At 32.9% G+C, this 23,005-nt stretch overlaps 2 protein-coding genes across 3 annotated transcripts; both read left to right on the top strand.

Annotated features, from left to right (window-relative positions):
* The first annotated feature begins 1,067 nt into the window (after positions 1-1,067).
* On the top strand, positions 1,068-13,946 carry LOC132720322 (snake venom 5'-nucleotidase-like). The gene is made up of 10 exons (XM_060704448.1): positions 1,068-1,500; positions 4,361-4,491; positions 5,023-5,236; positions 8,414-8,602; positions 8,888-9,085; positions 9,712-9,843; positions 10,226-10,348; positions 11,839-11,994; positions 12,654-12,857; positions 13,025-13,946. The coding sequence occupies exons 1-10, from the start codon at positions 1,281-1,283 to the stop codon at positions 13,276-13,278; spliced, it is 1,821 nt and encodes a 606-aa protein (XP_060560431.1). The 5' UTR covers positions 1,068-1,280; the 3' UTR covers positions 13,279-13,946.
* A 206-nt stretch (positions 13,947-14,152) lies between these two features.
* On the top strand, positions 14,153-22,638 carry LOC132720321 (complement C1q-like protein 4). Of its 2 annotated transcripts, XM_060704446.1 has the most exons (5): positions 15,021-16,232; positions 18,183-19,014; positions 19,264-19,453; positions 21,424-21,819; positions 22,018-22,638. In XM_060704446.1, exons 2-4 carry the CDS (start codon positions 18,199-18,201, stop codon positions 21,606-21,608), a joined length of 1,191 nt encoding a protein of 396 aa, XP_060560429.1. In that variant the 5' UTR covers positions 15,021-16,232; positions 18,183-18,198; the 3' UTR covers positions 21,609-21,819; positions 22,018-22,638. The 2 variants fall into 2 exon arrangements, with proteins under 2 accessions (XP_060560430.1, XP_060560429.1); XM_060704447.1 differs by lacking the exons at positions 19,264-19,453; positions 21,424-21,819; positions 22,018-22,638 and having other exon boundaries at positions 14,153-16,232; positions 18,183-18,476.
* Positions 22,639-23,005: the final 367 nt, after the last annotated feature.

Below are 23,005 nucleotides of genomic sequence, written 5' to 3'. Positions count from 1 at the left end.
ATATCTTTGACTCGCATAGTGAATTTCCTCATACCTGCCTAAAATTCAGGTAACAGTCTTCTATCAGTATTGAAATAAAGCATTTTTTTTAATTTGACATTAAAAATGCATGTAATATTACTATATTATAATATAAGTCCCTTTTGTAACTATTTGTATATTTGTTACAATGATAATAATAATAAAAACATACTTTTATATTTTATCATCTTATGTTACTGACTACAGTAGTGACACAAACAGAACACAGTACAGTCATGTCACATAACATTCACAAGTCTTGTAAGTCTTGTTTGTATTCAATGGAATTACTTTCCTTACCAGGTAGGCATCAGTGAAAGCATTTTTTCAAATGAAATATCTGCCCCCTCTTTTTAATTATGGACAGTGCATAAGATAAGTATAATTATGCAAAAAAATGGTTCACAAAACATTCGGAAAAATCTACAATAGTACTTAATCTGAATATAACATGACCTGTGCGTAGGAATAATTTGGTATGGTATCTGTAATGAGCGCATTTTTTTTTGCGCGGAGCTTCTCAATTGCTGCATTGCAGCAACATTTGTACTTGTAAAATATAGTGTTTTATACGTTCCCCGCGACATTTTGTAAGATTTTGGCAGAAAATCTCGCGGATTTGTAAGTTGCCCGCGACATTTTATGATACAGCGCGGGTTTGAAATGGCCGCAATCGGCCACCATAGTATCTGCCAAATTTCAATACAGTATCAAAGTAACACTGTAAAAATTTATAGAGTACCGAATCATGGCAACCAATGGATATTTACAATTTACACACATGAATATGTATCAAAACCGAAAGCTGGTCTAATCTTTTGGTTGATAAACATAGTATTGCATGTATGTAGGCATATAATAACCTTTTTTGAAAATAACAAGGTACAAAAATAAATTGTTTAAAAACGTAACATATAATGTACTAATAGTACAAAGCAAGTAATTGGTCGGGAGAAGGTTGGTTGGCGACAAACATAGAAATAAATACGTTTTAGTTAACAATCCATTTTGAATACACGTCATGACTATACATAATTCGTATTTAACTTAGTTTGAATGATATCGTGTTAAATTTGTACATTTCATACGAGTATATACGGTTATTACCTTTCAAGTATATTTTATTTAATTCATATCTGAATTGTTCTCGCACTAAGTGGCATACAACTACTAGTTTATATAACGCGATAAGAGTAAAGAGATATCATAACATTCTATATGTCACTGCAACTTATCGAATACACCTTGATGCTCTAATAATGAGGATGTTGACATATAAACATATTGCATTTTACGTATATGGAATTATTGCATTCATAGATACCTTGAATGGTGAATTTACGTTGACTATTGTTCATAACAATGACGTGCACGCGCATTTTGACCAGATTAACGTGTACTCGGGGGAATGTACAGACGGACAGGCAAGAGAAGGTAAATGTTATGGTGGAGAAGCCAGGCGCAATCAATTCATCAAAGGTATATTCATTTACCAATCTTTATTTGAAAACAAATTCATAACTTTGAAAATGTAAATAAATATGAGCCGCGTCACGACAAAACCAACGCAATGCGTTTGCGACCAGCAGGGATCCAGACAAGCCTGCGCATCCGCGCAGTCTGATCAGGATCCGTGCTGTTCGCTTTCCTCTACTTGTAATAGGGTTTGTAAGCGAACAGCATTGATGATGAACAGACTGCGCGGATGCGCAGGCTGGTCTGGATCCATGCTGGTCGCAAACGCATTACGTTGGTTTTGTTATGACGCGGCTCATATATATCTTGTATATCGCTGGGGACGCCAATTGTATTACATGACGTTCACTCACATGTATTTCACTGGTACAAACGAACGATTATCATAAAAGCAGCATGGCTCCAGATTCATGCTTATTTTCATTAAAATTTTGAAAATGTATTTAAAAGTAAAATACTGTGAGGCGAACAAAGACAGTAATTTTGCACATTGCAAACGGCACTTACAATCCATGCACGTTAAGTAGCAAAAAGAGGTCAAAATATACATAAATACCTCTTACTGCGTAGAATTATAGTAATTGATACTGCAAAATCAGTCATTTATCGCTTATAACATGTATATAATTAATTAGATATTGAATCTTTTTACCTTATTAAAGATTGAATTTCGTGAAATATTTTGGCTCATCTGGAGCCGTGCAGCTTTAAACCATTCATGCATGTATAATTATGTTTTTGCTTTCAATGATATCTATGGGCACGTAAGATAAACTGCATTTTTTGTTTTTATATTTTGCCAAATTCCCATTTCAATTTTATTCGAATAAATGGATATTGAACTGCGGCACGCTATTAATTAATACTGAACTCTAAGTAATAATTAATTCATACCAAATAACATTTTGAATTATTGAACTCACTCCGTTTGCAAGTACAATGTCCATGTATATTAAATAATGAATTCATAAATTTTACAAACAATTAATATAAAACTTGTATACTTAATTATCATGGAATGTAATGTATAATTTAGTGCATAGTACTTTGAAGATGTACATGTATATGCATTAGGTACTCATTATAGAACAAAATTAAACACTTTTGACGTTCAAAATTACATTTCTTGGTTGCATAGGAATTTAAATGTAAACATACCCTTATTGCTACCGAATGTTTTTATTATTAACAATCGTTGTTACAGGTCGTTTATTTTGGCTGCTTTGCAATTTATACGAAAGATACACTTGAAATATTATCTCAATTCGTTAAAAAACAACAAAAAACGTACAATCTCAAGTGTTGTCAAATATTTCGCTTGCTTTATGCATTACCTGATGCAAAACTTTGTAATTATATATAACTGCCCTTGAAAAAGATAAGATTTCAATTAAATATTGTATCAAAGGAGATAAGCGACAACAAAAAGGGAAAATTACGGAATACCGTTAGTGCCATCGTGGTTACACGTTAATAGTTATACTTTAATAGTTCGACAGTGCGATGACGACAATGCGACAGTGCGATTACAACAATGCGACAGTGCGATGACGACAATGCCACAGTGCGATGACGACAATGCGATAACGCGATAGTACGATGACGACAGTGTTATCGCACTGTCGCCATCGCACTGTCACACTGTCGCATTGTCGTACTGTCGTCATCGCATTGTCGCACTGTCGCCATCGTGTTATCGCATTGTCGACACTCGCCTTCTAGTGGACGGTTCTAAACTGCTGGCGAATACGCTGCCGGTATAGAATATGGGATAAATTTACTTTTGTCAATAAATCTTTTTCTTCTTGTTTTTTTCTTTTCCTTTTTCTTTTTTTTTGTTTCTTTCTTTTCTGAATACTAATAATGTTAAATTATAATTATAAATCAATAATAAGAAACATTTAATATATAAATACTGAAAGAGTTATACATGGACGGAAAATGTAATAAAATGTTTATTACTTGTATAAAAAGGACAAACAAATTATATTGATAATTCCATTGAATTCGTCATCAGTGGTTTTATCGTTTTGTAAGATGTATAATTTATTTATAATTAATTTTTATTATATTACTAACATTGTAAATAAAGATACATGTAATTAGAAATTTACGTCAACACATAATTTTTTCTATATATCTAACATAAGTAGTCAACAATTTTCACTTTAAGATTAACTTAACAGCAGATCCTACTATAAGTTTAACTGGTCAGCATATTGTACTATAGCCAACTGATTCCGCTGGTGGACATAGTGAGACAATGTGTTTCAATGTTGAAAAACACATCTATCCATTATATTTATTCCGGAAAAATTCTTACTGTTTATTTTTGTTGTTTTTTGTTGCTGTTTTTTAAGGGAAACATGCAAAGTTCGAATTACTAACTACCTGCCGGTAGGTAGTAGTGGATTGGGAGTAATCAACTACCTATCAAATTGACGCTTCTTTAGATTTTTATAAATATCTAAGATGGAGACATTTCGTGCTTGGTGAACATAGCGCTTTTATATTTCCTAAAGATAGTAAATGAATATGATTAAATAAAAAAAACAAAAAAACATTTAAGATATACTAGATTTCTAAAATAATAGAAAAAATATTACAGAGCTATTTCAATATTTCAAATGTATTATATTTGAACTCTTTCATTTATCCTTCAAATGTTTCGCATTTTAACAGAAAAAGAAAAATCAAGCATTCAGTCAGTAACATGATTTTATTTCCTTATCTGGATTTTTACAATGATCTCACAGCATCTGAAAAAATATTAGAATCAGCCAAACATTTATCGAAACCTTTGTATATTGAACCAGGCATTACAATTGTTAATAGTTCATGATTGTGTGAATAATATCTTCAGATGCCCGGGCACATTATAAGAACACACTAGTGTTAGATGCTGGCGACAGATTTACTGGAACGCTTTGGTTCAACAAATATCAAGGTCAGGCTGCCGCGAAGTTTGTCAACATGGAAAATTATGATGCCGTTGTATGTTTTTTAATAATGTTGCCATTTATATATTTTGGTGAATAGTCGACTTATTACTTTCTATGTGGAACATTGCACTTTAGTTTATTTCATTTCTGTATCCATGCTGGATCAATTAAAAAAAATAGGGCCATCATTTTATAAGTTAATTCATGTAAAATTATAAATGCGTTCCGCACCAGGAACTTAGATACGCTACAAAGCAATAATGCAGCAATAAGCGATAAAGAGAAACGAAAATACGACAACTTCCACTTTTCCTATTAACATTTAGGTCATATGTCCTGTAGTGGAACAGTTCTTTTATCGGCCTTTTGTATGTTCGCCTCTAAAATGCAAAACAGATTCAAAGTTTGACTTTTATATCTTTGTGTTTTCACGACTAAGCATTTTCGAGGCGGGACTACTGCATACATGCCATATCTAAAATCATCATAAATTCATTTTTTTAAATTTAAATACTTGGCAATGAACATGTATTTGTTTTTGACACTAAGATATTTGACTTGACTCTATCTTTTAATTTGATAGTGTCTAGGGAATCACGAATTTGACCGAGGTGTAGCTGGGTTGGCTCCTTACCTTAAAAATCTTACTGTGCCGGTAATAGATGCAAACATTGACGTCAGTAGAGAAGAGAAATTACAAGGTCTATTTAACGCTACAATGATAAAAGAAGTAGGCGGAGTCAAAATCGGTCTGATTGGTTACATTACTACAGACACAGCGTTCATATCAAACGCAGGTTTAAACTTTTGTAGATTTATTTGCTTATTTCTTATATTTGTCAAAAACTGTTGCTTCATTAATGCTGAATAGAAGATGCTGCTCTTGTATCATTTACTATACAGCAAAACATCAAAGTTTACATGTTTTTGATATTTCTCACGTATACTTACATTTTCATAACTCACAGAAAGCTCTATAAATCTTTTTTTTATGTATTTGGACTTTTTTGTCGGTTTCATTGGCGACGCCGGTGAGCGGCGTCGTCTATTATGGAACGCTTTTTATTTTTGCCTATGGAAGGAGCTGTTATTATTAGCAGTTAATTTCATGTTGTGTTAATTAGTTTTATTTTGATTCGTAAAAATCAAGTAAACAAATGTGTTGTTATATTTGTATTTAATAACTTTATGTAAAAAGCATGTGCATTGTGATATTATTTTCACGAAATTACAGGTTAAGTTTAACAGATTGTCCCTTAGTTTTAATGACAATACTAAAACCCGGATTTCGAATATCGTTGTGGTCTAGATTGAGGCCGTATCAGTTCATTCATTCATTTATACATTTTCAAAATTTTCCTACAAGAAGAAAGTTCACCTGCAATTGAGTATAAGGATAGGTAATGGAACTGTTGTAAACGATTATCCTATTGATTTTATCCTTATTACATTTATCTGTTGCGCAGAATGGTTGTTTTTACAAAGTGTACCAGTATCCGGATGTTGAAAGCTATCCGATTTTCTGCAATTACTGCTGACACATGGCCATCTATTTTTTTATGAATACTTTACCATTAATTTGCATGGCTTGATAAAACTGAACCTGCAGCATTTCATAATTTTGCTGTTTAGGGTGTTCTTTTGGGTTTCAGGTTTTCTTTATTGTAAGGGGAAGTAACTCATGTTTACTAAATTATTTGTTCTTTTCTGTCTATCTTAGGTATTACTTATAATACTATTTTTGTTGTATATAATTCACCAGTTGTAAGGTCATCAAAAGCATGTTAATGTCAATGTTAGGATTTCATATTTATTTAATATAAACTGGGAATTATTAATGTTATGTGCATACATGTATATCTTAGACAGTAGTATATTGATATGTTGAGACTTTTGAGATAATTTTTCTGCATTTAAAGAGATACAGTTATGTCATTATTATTAAAGGGATGAGACTTTCATTTAAAGTTATAAATGATAAAACATGTATTGATTGAAAATGTCCTTAAACTTGGATCAATCAATATAATTAATAAAGTCTCAAAAAATCATATTCTGAATAGTTATTCTATTTTTTTTCTAACATGTGCATAGTTTGAAAAGAACAGCTTCTGTCTTATCTATTTGTAATGAAGGGACACCGGTCTCAACCTCCAGGTCTTCTGAGTCAACCCGACAACAGACTGTACATAGAGTAGATTGTTACTTGCCCTTGAATAAATTTGTGCACTAAATTTATAGAGGGTGATTTGTGCCACATGAAAACCAACATAGTACAAAAAGTAACTGGGCGCCAGATGAAAACATGAAAATACAATCTACCACAAAGTGGTTTGTTTGTTGCATTTTCATGTTTTTGCCCGGTGCCCTTGATGCAAAATACAAATCAGCCTTCATAAAATTTCTTATGTTGGTCACAGGTTTGAGTTCTGGTCAAGCTCAAAGTTTTTCTCATCCTGTGACTGCATATAAGCATGAGTTCAATTTCCTATGCTCTGTAACATAAGAAATTCACGAACACAAATCGATATAGTGGGGAAATATGTTGTGGTTTAGAACTGTTTCATTATTAAAGAGAAAATGTGTAGCAGGCCGGATAGCTCAGTTGGTCTTCTGAAAGTCATGGGTTCGAGTCATGGTCAGGCAGTTTTAGTCAGGGTTTAGAAGTGGTTTTTCAATTGACACATGTTTGATTCATTTAACAGATTGCATTATTTGAAATGGACAAAGGCAGTATTGTATGATACTTTTAGATCTACAAAGGGCATTTGATACAGTTGAACACACTATACTGCACATGAAGAAGTTGTTTTTCTTCTTCTTCATGAAACTTCAAGCATCTGCCATATATAATGACATTCTTACATGGTTTAAGTCTTATCTCTGATAGTAGCTGGTTGATGTGGCTGGTACTCATTCTACTACTGCTCTGAGTACCTATGCTGTCCCCCTGATGTTCATTTTAGGTCCTCTTTTATGTCTAATATATGTCAATTACATGTCTTCAACCCTAAGCAGTAAGCTTTTATTATAATGCACAGGCACGAGTATCAGACCTTGGAAGAAAAAATATGGCCAGATTGATAAAAAAACCTGTGTTCATCTTAAAAGTGTCAACAACCAAAATAAAATGTAAATAATGACCCCCTTTAAAAATATACTTCAAGTTGATAGTATATTTTTAAAGGGGATCATTATTTACATTTTTTTTTTGGTTTTTATAAACACAGTTTTTTTTATCAATCTGGTCATCTGGTCATATTTTTTCTTCCCAGGTCCGATACTCGTGCCTGTGATTATATGCTGATGACTCAGGAATCCTTGTGTCTCATAAAATAAATCTGAAGAAATTCTTTCTTATAGCATGAGTCTTATAAGATTGCTTAATTGACTATAAATTGTCTTTGCATCTTGGCAAGACAAAGTCTATTCTTTTTTGGTTTAAGTTTCAACTTAAACTGGCCCTAGCCTCCAGGTCATATGTAATGGTACTGCTATAAAGTACACATCTTTTGTTAAGTATTTAGGTGCAAATCTGGATCAAATTCTTTTGGCGTCGCCCTTTGATGCTTTGCATCAATGATTTTCTTGTAAGTGTTTAACACAACCGTATATTATCCGACGAAACTCGTCTTTTAGCTTTTCCCAGGTGATCTGTTTTGCGATATAAAGAAAACAAATTTGTTTTTTATATATCCGGGTTTAAAGCAGCCTTCAGCTTTTCTAAAGGTTAAATATGTTATTTTTAGTTTGATCGTTTCATATAACAGTCAGATTAAAAGGATTACATGTATGTGGAAAATGCAATTTGCAGACGATAAAATACATAAACGATAAATAAACCTCTAATCTACCGCTCACTATTTAAATGAGTAAATAAGTCCGGATTTCTAATATTTCTGATTTCCTTTTTTAAAATTGCGAAAAAAAAGTATTCCCATTTAGAATATGATATATTGTTTTGATCCATTTAGGAGACACGGTTCAGTTTCAAGATGAAGTCACAACCGTAAGAAAGGAAGCAAACAAGTTAAGAGACGCAGGGGTTAAAGTTATTATCGGTTTGAGTCACGCCGGGTACGGCATGGATAAAAAGGTTGCAAGAGAAGTGGACAATATTGATGTCATAGTTGGCGGACATTCGCATACTTTCTTATATACAGGTACATTTTATTTATACCAGGTTCAATACTAAACAGATGTTCGAATAATACTTTGGTGCTTTCATTCATCTTGAAAACGACATATTGTTAATCAATATTAACAATATAAAGTCACTTTGCTTGTAAGTAACAACTACGTCAGAAATCATTCCATTTAACGACGAGTGTAACTAATTTTTCCATTTATATAACGTAGCGTAATTCATTTTTTTTCTACTTAATACACAGACAATGATTTAAGTAAAAAGCAAGAACAAAGGTTTTAGATTTCACATGCAATTGTAGGAGAAAAACCATCCAAAGAAGAGATAGAGGGTCCATATCCTACGATAATAAATCAAACAAGTGGACGTAAAGTACCTGTTGTTCAGGCATATGCATGGGGCAAATATATGGGCTTTATTAACGTGACTTTTGATGATGACTTTGAAGTTAAATCTTGGTCTGGTTCGCCAGTTCTGTTAGATAAAAGTATCCTCCAAGGTATGTTGGAAATGCATCTACGTTTTTATATGTTTCAATATTGATAACTACATATGGCAGTTCTAGAGGGTAGGTCTGCGCTGCATATTTAAAGTTTTATAAAGTTGAACAGATGTCCATTGAGTATAATTCTGTACATGCTGGATATGCAATCATGCTCAAAACTAACTTTCCGGTTTCAACCGATTGCTCTCATATTTCTATTTCTGCAGCGTTAACCTTATTCACTTTAGATAATTCATATGTATTTACTTATGTAATGTTACCGGAAAGTTATCTCAATTTAATTAGAATCTGACCCTTTTCACAATTTCTAGACACTGAAATGTTTTTAATTGGACCATTCAGTTGCTAATTTTTAACATTTATTTCACGATTTAATGTATCTTATGTGTAGCAGAAATGATGTATGTATTTCTTTTTACAAGTAGTGGTTTTTTCGTCTTTTTATTGTTTAACCCTCACCCCCCCCCCCCCCCCAAAAAAAAAAAAAGAACCCCACAAAACATTCAAACGATAGAAGCCCTTGAGTTTGTATATTAACACAGTGATGACAGCTTTATACGCTTACTGAACATTATAATTATACTAATGAGAAGATTTTATATGTGTTCTTCTTTTCAAAGACCAAGAGACGTTGAATGTTATAAATGAAATGAAGAAACCGCTAGAAGCAATGAAAGCTCAGATTGTTGGGAGGACTGTTGTCAAACTTGAGGGTGATCCCATTCAGTGTAGGCTGAGGGAATGTAACTCTGGTTAGTTTTTTTCTTCTATTTTCTTTCTTCGTCGCATGAAGTCAATGTCCTAAAGAAGATTAAATGCGCTGATTGTTTATAAACACGGAGTGTTATAACCTTAGAGCTAATTAACAACCAGGAAATGAACATTAGGAGTATCCTACTTTATGAATTATGCAAACTATTTCGTGACACATACTAGTACTATATAGGCTCTAACACATTGTACAGCTGAACTATTATAAATTACTTTATCATAGATGTAATTGTAAACACAAGTAAGTAAAACTTGCAAAGTTGTCAGTAAAAAGTAGCTAACTAAAAGTTTTCAAACAGACGAGGGCTCATTGTTTCCATGGTAAATGATTGAAGTCTTTAAAGTCTTTATGTCAATATACAGGTAATCTTCTGACGGATTCAATGGTAGAATATCATATAGACAAACGACAGTCTAATGATACATGGGCACTAGCGTCTATAGCACTACTGTCCGGGGGAGGTATTCGAGCGTCCACCGAACCAGGTACATTTATCACATTCTTGTTCATTGAATAGAGTTTCAGGCTATCATTTCGAATTAAACCTCTGTTGTCTTATTTGCTTCGAATAGGTACGGAAGAGCATTAGTGCCAGGTGTATGTTTTTCATTAACTCGAAATTTCGAGTTAGTAACTCGAAATTTCGAGTTACTTACTCGAAATTTCGACTTACTTATCTCGAAATTTCGAGTTAATAAGTCGAAATTTTGAGTTATTGAGTCGAAATTTCGAGTAACTTATCTCGAAATTTCGACTAATTAACTCGAAATTTCGACCTAGTAACTCGAAATTTCGACTTTCTAACTCGAAATTTCGACTTATTAACTCGAAATTTCGACTTATATTGCACGACTTTCATTGGTTACCGGTGAAAGCAAGGATTGAATTCAAATATTTTCTTTCGTTTGTAGCTGTTGCGCATTGACAGAGCACCTATGTATTTAACAGAAAAATTTGATAGGGTCAAATTGTCCACACATACTGAACATATCCTTCGCTTTTTTGTGGAGATGTAAAATCATGTGTTAAATAAGTTTTAAATGGCGTGAATACGCCAGTTAGTCTGCCACGTTTCTTTATACTAACAATGTTTTTGTAACATTATTCATTATTTACTAAGACTTTGATTCATATTTTGTTGAAAGTGGAACTTGTTGTTATATACATGTTGGGAATAATATAAAAGCATCCGATTTTACAAGAAATATAGTCAGTCCAACAAATTTGACAAAGGCCCCAGCACCCCTATTTTGGTCACTCCGCGATACTTTCCTCAGATGTCCCACACGCGAAGTATATAGGATCGTTTTATTCACATGGATGAGAAGAATATGATAAGTGAAAAGATATGGTCGAACATGTAGGATACAATACAACGTCTGAAGAACGCCTGAACGTACACATTAAAGGAAGCCTTGTGTTTTTTTTAGGTCGGGCATGTACATGCCATTACTTAGTTAAAATTCAACTTTAATAGTTTGTCCAGGCACCCCATCGTTCAACCGCACTCCCTACTATATCTAATATTATCTAAACTCTTGGTAACTCATAAATTTGGCCATTCTAGTAATGTTAATTAGTCGAAATTTCGAGTTAGTAAGTCGAAATTTCGAGATAATTAAGTCGAAATTTCGAGTTAGTAACTCGAAGTTTCGAGTTAGTAACTCGAAATTTCGAGTTAATAAAAAAACATACACCTGGCACTAATGCTCCTCATTAAATAGGCCCATGCAAGACAAAGAAAATATATTTTAAACAATGTTTTATAGAACATTATATTTGAAATCAAATAGAAGATTAACAGCGTAGCATCAGATTGTTTTATCTATATATATATCTATTCCACGTCTTCAAAATCATTATATTCCATTCAAGTTAATGTTTGATACGTCAACTATTATATGAATATATTTAAAACCATTATTCTTAGTATAAATAATAATGACGAAGTGTATAGTTTCATTGCTTGTTTCAGGGGATATATCAATGGGTCAGGTGCTCTCAGTACAACCATTTGGTAATGTTGTCGACATGGTGAAACTGAATGGCTCTATTTTACGACAAGCTTTCGAACATTCTGTAGCAAAATATGACCGACATGACAGACCTGGGGCTTTCTTTCAAATGTCAGGTTGGATACATTTTTAAAGCTGATTCCGTACTAAAGAAAACCGCGCTTTTGTGTATTTTTCAGTATAACAAAGTTGTATAATGCGTTGACTGTAAGGATCGATTTTCAATTTAATTCCGAGTTAATTATTTTATTACCCTTCGCATAGTTGTCCATTTTAAGTGCTTTACTGGATTTATGTAAAATCAAATTTCATGTTTTAGGTTTTTTTGACCTCAGAAGGAGCAACTTTAATCTATTACTTATCAGAAATTTATGTAATAATTCAAACTCGTTAAGAGCTAGAAGCGCAATGGCATTGAGCCAGACCTCCCTGAACACTGACCAGACTCCGTGTTATTGGCTGCTTACAATCCACGTACTTTACTAAAGAGAGGTCAAAATATGCAAAAGTAGCCATTACTATTTAGTCAAGCAGTAGAAATATGGAGATAAATACTACTAAATACTAGTAAATAGTAATAAATCGCACATAGCAAGTAAATTATAACTTAAATTTAGAAACAGTTTACTTTTTATTTAAATCTTGATACAATTTTCTGAAATTTCGTTTTCTTGAATATTTTGGCTCTTCAGGAGGCATGCAGCTTTAATGTGAATAATTAGAGCTTCGTGAAATCATCATAAGATCATCAAACATAAATCATGTTGTATTGCAGGTGCTCATGTCGTATACGATCTCTCAAAGCCACCAGGAAGTCGTGTAGTCTCTCTAGAAGTCCGATGTTTGAATTGTACGGTGCCCATTTATGAGCCGGTTAACAATGATTTAGTTTACAATGTATTACTGAATGACTTTACCATCAAAGGCGGAGACGGGTTTACAATGATTCGTGATGGAAACCTAGACCATATACAAACAAGTAAGTAAACAAGACAAAATTTATTAAAATTCATTTCATATCTTTTTATGTCATATAGATATGCTGATGAATAACTTTGAAATCTTAAACTTTCATAGATTGTCATATACATGTATCTTAATTTGTTTCTTTTTTAAAAATAAAAATATGCCTTTATTTCTACACAGATTCTCTGGATTCCGACGTGTTTAAAACCTATCTCACAAAACATAACCCCGTATTTGCCGATACTGAGGGTAGGATAAGGTTTATCAATTCATCGGAGACTTCTTCTGCATCGACATCATCTACATCAACGTCGCCATTTGCATCAACGAAAGTACCGTCTGATAAAGGGTGCATTAATAGCGCCGGCAGCATAGGGCGCTTGTTTCATATGCATGTCATCATAATAGTAGCTTCTTTACAGCAATTTATGTGACCGCAATGTTCGTTTTATATTTAAAGCAGCATGCCTCCAGATTCATGTTGATTTCCATTCAAATGTTTAAAATGTACTTAATAATGTGAATGTGAAGTGAACAAAACAGTAATTTACACATTTTAACGGCATTTACAATCCACGTAAGTTACCAGAAAGAGGTCATAATATGCAAATACTAAAACACCGGTCTTTAATTGCACATAACATGTAAATGATTTCTTGAATCTTGAATATTTCTACTTTTTTTAAACCTTTGTACATTTTTATCAAGTGTGATTTTCATGAAATATTTGGCTCATCTGGAGGCATCTTAAACAGTTATCAGATGCAAAAGTATAAAGGTTGTTTTGTTGTGTTCATAGCATACACATTAGTTGATATGTCAATTGCTTTTTGTAATGTCTTTGTATACAGATATAGGTTGATTTTCAATTATTATTTTGTGTTCAGATGCCAGGCAGATTCCGTATTTGTAAAATGAATAATACATTATCTCACAATACAATATTCAAATAGCAACTTAAACATCATTTAACAGAACAGTATTATGATTGTAGTAGAGTAGTACAGTAGTATAAACTATTAGATGGAGGTCACTAGCTAAAAGGGAGACAGACACAACGCTTTGATCATGAACTATAACAAACACATTGAATAAAAAACACGTGTTTGTCAAATAAAAGATTTAAATATGAATGCCTTACATTTATTTTATAAAAAGAAAACAAATCAACGTTAAAATATGATAAACAAGATCAACAAGGAAAGGCGGCGTTCAATGAACGCAACCCCAATTCGACCCAGCAACAAGAACCAGTGGCAAGGAGCCCAGGCGGACCTGTAAGTAAATCTGTTACAAATAACTTTTTTTAACAAATATACCTCAATTGTAATTGTTGCAATTGTAATCATTCGTAAATTAATTCATATTGGGCTACATCGGCGGTCTTTATCTTTAATAAAATGGCATTCGTATCAGGTTGTTGCATTGATAACAAATTACCAGCAATTAATTTAATCAATTTGTAAATCTAATTAACATATTCATTTACTCTGAAACTATAACTAAATTTGCTTATAAGCTTAGTTGCTAAAATCATTTGGGAAATTCAAGCAAGTTGACAAAGAAAATATGAAACTGTACGTAGTGTTAGCATTGTTAGTTGTAACATTGCGCTATTCGAGAGGCCGTCTTAGCGAGAAGATCTTGGAGCCAAGACAAGAAGGAGACTGTTCAAGATTTGTGTACGAGTATAAACTTTTAGAGAAACTTATCACACTTGAGACAGAATATGCAAAGTTACAACAACGAATAGCAGATCTAGAGAAAACAAGGAAGAAGACAACAAATGTGTCGGTTCATGTGCGTCTTGCAAAAACAACACCATTGAGTGGTACAGAAATAGTCAAATATGACGTGGAGATATATAACACAGGAGGCGCATACGATTTGAAAAATGGTCTGTTCGTAGCTCCAGTACCTGGATTATATCTTATACACGTTCAAGTTTGCCTCGGTGTGTCTAACCAATGGATTGATTTAAATATTGTAAAAGACGGAGCAGTTGTTGGACGAGTGTTTTCTGGAGACCATAATTACCATTCGTGTGGTTCAGAAGCGTTAAACTTACATCTACAGCAAGACGATACTGTCTGGGTAGCAAGGGAAGCCGGGACGGCAACAAGCTTAAATCAAGATCATGGATGGAACTCCTTCAAAGCCATATTAATTCAAGAGGACTAAAATCATACAATGTTTACTGGAATATAAAATCAGTTTATTTGTTAAGTCAAACTAATTATTACACTATGCTAGCATATATTGTAACTTTTTCTTTTACAAACATATATTCAAATATAATAGAACTGCTGTTTTCGTGAGGAATGAAATAGGGAATATATTGGTAACCAGTGGAAACTAAACATTACATTATAGAAACATTCAACACTTTTCCTGCCGGAACAGAAAGTGACCACCCCTTGACGCCAGTAAAGAGACTAGCAAGCATGTACACCCGTGCGATACAGTTTGACCTGGCTAAATTTGAAGATGTACAAAATCCATTTAGCAATTTAGCAGGTTTAATGTAATGAATACCGTGTAAATTGTAGAGAGGTACCATTTCTATAAATCATTTTTGCACTTCATTTCAACATACACGTAATTCAACACTAGTGTCATACTGTTGGCAATGGTTACATGCAATATGGAATACATAAACATTAATAGTAACGTCCATTTAAACATTCATTTTGACTTTCCTTTAAATCTCTTTGCCTTGGAAATTATAACTGTCTATCATTTTGATCATTTCTGCCAATTAAAGTTTATAATATTGACGTTTTCGGGAGTTTTCATATAGACTTTCTTTAAACTTAGCATGTTGTTAGAATTTAATGATAGAAACATTTTAAGGGAAACAAATTCGGGGGTCGCCGTTCTTACTTCAGACTTATCTGTCCTTGAATCAGAAGGTTTCACTTATTTGAGATCATTTCAAGGGCAGAGAACTTATACGTATGTTTATAATATTTATTTTTTTTTGTTAAGAAAATATGCATCAACAAATATCAATCTGTGGTAATTCAAGAAATAAAGCTTATATAACTTATTATTCAAAAACCTATTGTTGCTAAGAGATCACCAGAATTTTTTCAGTTTTTCTTTTGCGAACAACAACCATGTTAAGAATTGTCAAACAAAGTATGTCTAGTTACTTCTCTTGATGTGTCAATATTTGTACTGTAAACATGCAGACACTTTATTGCAATCAAATAAAGTTGATAAGCTCGAGGAGAGTGTTGAGTCAATTATCTAGACGCAAAAACACAATACATGTATACAAAAGTTCAGAGTACACCCAATATTATCTTATATTTTCGGTATAACCTGGTCCGGTGTAAGAAGTACACTATTACGGAACAAGGGATCAAACAAAAAAATAAACTAGGTAAGGAACAATGATCTTACTTTTTTAATAAATATTTAATTGTTTAAAAAAAATAAATGTGTACAATTGTAATAATGTTTATGTTTATTTGTTTATTTTAGAAATAGAAACACTATCGTATGCATGTACATTGTAGTTCAATATTTGGTTTGGATAAATTACGTATTTAAATAGATGTATAGGTTATAGTTCATATATTAAAATTATATACAAATTAGGTGCAAGAGAGCGTTAGCGACCGCTGCACTTAATTTGCATATAATTCTAATATGTGAACTATAACCTCCGCCCCTTTTTGGTGTAATTTATACCACGCCCATAAAGGACCCGGTAAAAATTTAGATATGATTTCAGGATGGCAGTAATAACTGAAAGTATTGCGGAGAAATTTGCACATTTAGTAACCCCCTTGACAAGGTGTTAAGACTTTCAGTTTCAAATTGAAGGTTGTGGATTCGAATTTCAATGAAACATGATTGATAAAAAATCTTTTTTTATATATATTATATTTTGCGAAACTTGACAATTAAAGATTGTGTTGTTATTGTTTTTATATGGTTTTACGTCGCGCCAACACAGAAGAAGTCATATGGCGAGTTTCCGGTTTTACTAGTGGAGGAAGTACATGTGTAATGCAACTAGGCAACTTTTTTATTTCAGAAATTTAAAAAGCTCAATAAACTACGAAAAAACTTTCATATCAACTCATAAAATAGTTATGTTAAGAACTCAAACAAATAAACATAGTCACAGACTTTGTGATCAGATTGTATGACATATTTCAATCTGCAGTTTACAATAGCAGTATATCGCCATACCGTTGCACCTCGACTTCAGACTGACTGTTTAGTCATGTTATTACAAGTAAAATGGTTTCCTGCGGTGAACATTTTAATGATATAAAGATATTTCATTAAACTATTTTCATTTTTTTTTTTTTTTTTTTGGTGGGGGGGGGGGGAATAAATAAACGTTTGTATCAGGAATATAGTTGACAATTGAATAAACGATCAATATAGAAGAAGGTCTTTGGAAACTGGTGACCGTTGAAGACCGGAGAAGGTCGAACATAAAACAATTATTTCTTTTTAAGAAAATGATTAAATAGGCCTACCATTTTATGAATAATTCCGAGCAAAAAATAAATAACGTAAACACACAAGTTTACGCAGAAAATATCTCTATTTATTATGGCAGATGCCCCTACGAATATTTTAATTCTGTAAATTTTCAGTATAAACAATTCATTGTTTGTAAAATTTGAGATAGATATTAAAGAAATATTGATAATTTTCAAACACATCATTCAAATTTTTCCACCTTAAACGGTAAAATAATTATAGAAAATTAGAAATATCACGTAATAGTTTTTTGTTCTTGATAAGCTGTAATTCGGACTTAAATCCGTAACGTACCGGCAAACGGTATTTAGCTAGGTTTTCGAAAAGGTCAATTAACCAATCATGTACGGTTTACAGATCACATGCTCCTCCATGTACCGAAAACAGGTCACGTGCTCCTCCATGCCTCAAAAGTTAAACGCGTACCAATACCCTGCGGTCTCCAGACCGCAGGGAATAATTCACAATAAACTGTTCTAGATTTCAAACATAAAGTAGCGGTTTTCCTACTGCACAAATATTGGTGCTTTCATCCTGCTTTTCTTGATTCACCTTTGACCAATAATTTATCTTTCCAGTACGGACGGTACGTGATTCTATCTGCATTGTTTATTTTAAACTAGATCTAAATGCCATTTATTTAGTCAGGGCAAATATTGCTATCATTGTCTTTTTGAAACACTGTACCGTGACTACATACATGTAGTTTGTTTTGTCCACACTTAAAAGGACATGAGATATAAACAATCTGCATCATTAAATAGTCTATCATACTTTATCGGTCAGCCAGGTAGCTTTGTCGCTGATAAAGAAGTATTTGTAATTTTAGATAGTGAATCACGACCATGTATGAATGCGATATATGCAATGGTTCGTTTTCAACTCGCAACCGACTTAAATCACATAGAAAACAAAAACACGGGACTGTTCGGTGCTGGTGCAGGCGCATGTTTGTTTTTGAAAAAGAGATGGAGCAACATAGAGAAGATATGGTTAAAAATGCTAAATTTTATCGGTGCCCTGATTGCTGCTTGTCTTTCCATTCTGAGCTGGACAAACAACATCATTTACGATCGTTTGAGCATGGTTGTCCTGAAGATTACACTATTGAAGAACCTGCTGAGCGGACGAAACCAAAAAGGCACAGACTAAGAAGAAACAAGTCAGGTAGTGGCGAGCATGCATGCCATACTTGTGTCAGAAGATTTGCAAAATATAATAGCTTACAGCAACATCAAAAGAGTTTGGGACACCTCGCACAGAGTATTGGAGCAAGAGAACGAGTCAGGCGTGATTCAAACCAGGGATATATAACAGTAAATCAAAGGGACATGACTGATTCAAGAGATAGAGAAGATACTACACCAAGAAAACAATACTTTGATGATTTCTATGAGAGAAATGTAAAAGTAGATAAAAGTGACATGACTATGTCAAGAAATATAGTAGATACTACACTGAACAAGTTAATGTCCAATGTAAGAGATCAGCGAGGAGGCACAATGTTTAACCCGAATGTGATCAAAGCTGGTAGCGTTCCCATTAATGCTAAAATTGGTAAAGCCGATGAATTTGATACAAATATTGAGCTGAACGTTATTCCTAAAGACATACGACAACACGGAACGGTGAACTTTGGCTATGTTACCAATGACGACACAGTAACATCATTTTTACTTCTTTTCAATCTAAGTAATATGCATATATTCGAGAAATTATCCGTATGTAGATATACAAAAACGAAATATTCTGTTCTTAATTTTTTTGTAAGTGAAATTTTAATTTTCGGTTCTTATAAAATTCTTTCGTTCATCTAATGTAGATCTTTCTATTACTTAACTTTAATTGAACAACGCTGATTATAATATTTATAAGTTACTCAATACAAATGTCTTTACATCTTTATATAGGCAAGTTTGAAAGTGAAACGTGACTTATGTTTGGAAACCAAAATCATTCCAGAGGGATTTGCAACAGTAAAGGTAGAAAAAGGAAGTGTTCCAAACACCCTTCTCCATGACAATTATATCATTCCATGTAAAATCAAGCAAGACCTTTTCAATAAAATTGAAACTGCAAAGAAAGATCTATCATTATCAAGTAAGTGTTGGAAACTTAATAATAACAATATTTAAGTTGTTGATAAGCATAAATCCTGTTAATACTGGTAATTTAATAAATTGTTATTCTTTGCATTTAAAATACTAGATTAATGATTATGTTTATGACATTGTTCAAGAGATTGTTATTCATAAAGCTTACGCATAAAACATTAATTTATGATAAAGTTCATTTGTCGACAATTGTCAGTAAGTGTCCGTAATTTTAAGTATCAGTAACACGGTGTCAAGGGTTTACGCATCATTTTTCCGTGTACCGTCGATAATTTATTATCCTGCGTATAGCACCGTATCATTTTAGACAAAACAAACACATAAACACACATGCATGATTGAAAACGAACTGAAAGTCACACTTTTGAAGTAAGTGTATTAATAAAAGTGTTTATCCTGTCACTTGTATCAATTTCGGCCCGATAACAAGGTGCCGTATATTTTTACTGATCTACGGCACTTGATCACGTGGTATACATGTTTGCCGGACTACTTTTCAAGAAAAAATTATAATTATTATTATAATGTTGGACTTTTTCTTTGGTGTTCATTTGTTTGTTTATTTTATTTCACTCTATATTTTTTCAAGCGAAATAAAAATTATAAAAAGTGAAATAAATGTAAAACTTAACTCGTCTGCGACATTAAAATAAAGTACTTGATTTGATTGTTTTGCACGTGCTGTTTGGTGCTACATTGTGACGTCACGTAAACAATACTTTAAACGTCTGTACAGCGTTAACGACTGAATGAAAGATATTGGTGTTCGAATTCTTTTTCTTAGTTAGACCATTTTCTTTCATTCTAGATAGTTTTCACAACAAAATTCGACAAAAAATTGTTTTTATTTATCACATTTTTGAAACAAAATGGCGCCTTCAATGTGAAAATATAAGAACGGCGAGTGCATTGTTGTAGAATAATGCACGCTTCGGGCCTTTTTTGCTTAAGATCGGTTCGATTACGACAAATAGAATGCAAATTGCTAACTTTCTTGCACATGTTAAGAAGCAAGTTTATATTAAAAATGTTATGAATATATGTAAAACAAATATTCATATATAATTGTAACCATTTTATACATACTCTTTGAGATAGTGCTTACGGAAAGAGTTTCTTAAAAAAGCTTTTCAAGATTCCTACTAAATCCAAAAACTCCTACTCAATATGTATAATTTAGCATATATCAATTATCATGTAAATGAAATGTTTATAAATAAAATATTGTTTAAACCAAAGAATTTGAGTCAATACATTGGAAAAATTAGAAATCTAACCCGTGACTTCTAGACTGAAACGTCGGAATTCTGGCATCGCTTGTCAAGGCGTTAGCACAAACCCCGACAGCTGTTTTAGAAATATCAGCTTTGGCTTGTTTGTGCGTTGTATTAGCCAATGTGAGAGTAAAAGTTTTCTTCATTTTACAACATTATTTTGCATTATTTGTATAAAATTGGTACGTGATCAGCTCGTGTCAATGCTTTATGTGATCTTTTGACATATGATACATTTTCCGACAACTTTACTTTCGGAAAAGGATGAAAAATGTTCGCATCAACAACACAAATGTTTCACATGTGTTAAAGTGTTTTAATTAGTTTTAGGTTATAATAGACAAATAGTGTTCCAAAATGTTTTGCACACATAGATGAAACATTCAAAACTTCCGTGATGTATGCATTCTCTCTAAATTAAATCTGTTTTAGTAAGAAATTTTCGCATTCCTGAACTTAACTCTTGCACTTTTTAAAAGATTGCGTAAGAATGATACTGTGTTGCGCACAAATTGATAAATTATCGACGGTACGCGGAAAAATGATGCGTTAACCTTTGACACCGTGAGTAAGTGGCTTTGTGCAGCAAATATCAAACACAAAAAAAACAACACAAAACACACCTGATTATGCATATGCTGTCATTCGTAAATAATTAATAAAATAATTGCTAAACTTTCAGATGTAGATATAAGCAGCAAAGCACATGGTCCAGCTTTAACACTGACAATTTACCCGGATAGATATAGCGGCGTAAAACATGATATAAACGTAGATATCACACTATCTATAAAATCGGATATCTCCGTCACAGACCACGGATGGCCTCGGCCAGCGACAAAAAGCTATGGAAAAAGAATTAATTGATGAGGCTATCAAAACTGGAACACACTTGGTGCCGAAGAAGGATCAAATGTGGTCAATTTCTAACTCTAAAGCCGAGAGGACATTACTGTCGTCCATTGATGCCGGCAATGGTTGTAGGAAAAAAATATACAAAGTGATGAAAAAACATGTCCAAACTTGCAAATCACAGTCGTTAGACGGACTTCCGGAAATATCTTCTCATATTTTGAAGGTATGGTATGAAAAATTAATTTGTTATCCATAAACCAGTGCACTTTATTTTTTAAAAACTATTTAATATTACTTTTCAACAGGAAACAGTTCACGATTTTCATAAGGTAATATTAGAGAATAAATGATTAACCGACTTAATTGGGAATTTTTGATGATTCTGACATATTTATAATATTTCAAATACATCAAATTTTAGACGCAAATACTTTGGTCCTGTGAGAAACATGCAAGCAAGGAATACTGGCACGTGAGTAATCGTGACACATGTCTTGTGGAGACCATGAAAGAAATGGAGTTAGCACTTCTTCAAGGTCATCTTCCGGACTACTTTAATCCGAATTTGAACATGCTGGAAGGGAAAAGTATGAGCCAACTTAGAAGCGTGGCAAGTCATTTAAGAGCAGAATACGAAACATTTCTTAGCAAATAAACAACAAAAGCAAGTTTCGAAATATGACTTTTTTCGATTTAGTTCTTATAGTAATGGGAGTTTCTCACACTAGATATAGTTTGCATTCATCATAAACTATTGTTTGTGTGTTGTCCGGTTAGTTGACTTAATCTGTTGTTTATTTAACATAGTTTGTTTATTTATCTGTATGTGCTATATATGATGTTATCATGTGTAGTTTAAGAGCTTGTGTTATCATGTGTTGTATACCCGACGTTATTTAATATATATAGTTCTAAAACGCTTCACATTATTCTCATGTTCAAGAGACAGGACAGTCGAGTTTCATTATATAGCCAATATATGCACTGATTACGTGTCGTATGCCGTCATTTTTTGAATAAACCAAATTAATTCTCCGTTCAATGAAGTTCTATACATTTTTATCGATTCCCATTTTATTTGCATGTCAGAATGGAAATACATATTATTGTTTCTTGCATTGTAGTTTAATCATTCAAATCGTTTCTAATTAATCACTCAGGCCTACCGTCCGTGATTATATTCCTGCGCATTTGAACTCGAACTGTACATTATTCTACACAATGCACTCAAAATTGATATCTTTTTCTTTATACTCGTCACTGATCAATAGTCATTTACATGTGTACTACTGTTACTTAAATTAGATGTTATGCTTTATCACCAGCTGCCGGTACAGACCGTAATATTTAACTCCAAGGTAAAAGTCACAAGCGGTAAGATCTGACGCTATGGAGCTTTACTAGGACAC

This window comes from Ruditapes philippinarum, unplaced genomic scaffold, assembly GCF_026571515.1.
Source record: "Ruditapes philippinarum isolate M1 unplaced genomic scaffold, ASM2657151v2 ctg9617_1_1_1_1, whole genome shotgun sequence".
In the NCBI taxonomy this organism is placed as follows: domain Eukaryota; kingdom Metazoa; phylum Mollusca; class Bivalvia; order Venerida; family Veneridae; genus Ruditapes; species Ruditapes philippinarum.
The sequence above is the reverse complement of the archived record's forward strand: the minus strand, read 5'-3'. Positions and strand labels throughout refer to the sequence as shown.

Bases quoted from the DNA above. Each gene is read 5' to 3' on its own strand.
- LOC132720322 (XM_060704448.1), top strand. From the start codon at position 1,281: ATGAGGATGTTGACATATAAACATATTGCATTTTACGTATATGGAATT. The intron at 9,844-10,225 runs GTTAGTTTTTTT...GTCAATATACAG, and splicing joins GCTGAGGGAATGTAACTCTG to GTAATCTTCTGACGGATTCA. The intron at 10,349-11,838 runs GTACATTTATCA...TGCTTGTTTCAG, and splicing joins TCGAGCGTCCACCGAACCAG to GGGATATATCAATGGGTCAG.
- LOC132720321 (XM_060704446.1), top strand. From the start codon at position 18,199: ATGTATGAATGCGATATATGCAATGGTTCGTTTTCAACTCGCAACCGA. The intron at 19,015-19,263 runs GTAACATCATTT...ATCTTTATATAG, and splicing joins ATGTTACCAATGACGACACA to GCAAGTTTGAAAGTGAAACG. The intron at 19,454-21,423 runs GTAAGTGTTGGA...CTAAACTTTCAG, and splicing joins GAAAGATCTATCATTATCAA to ATGTAGATATAAGCAGCAAA.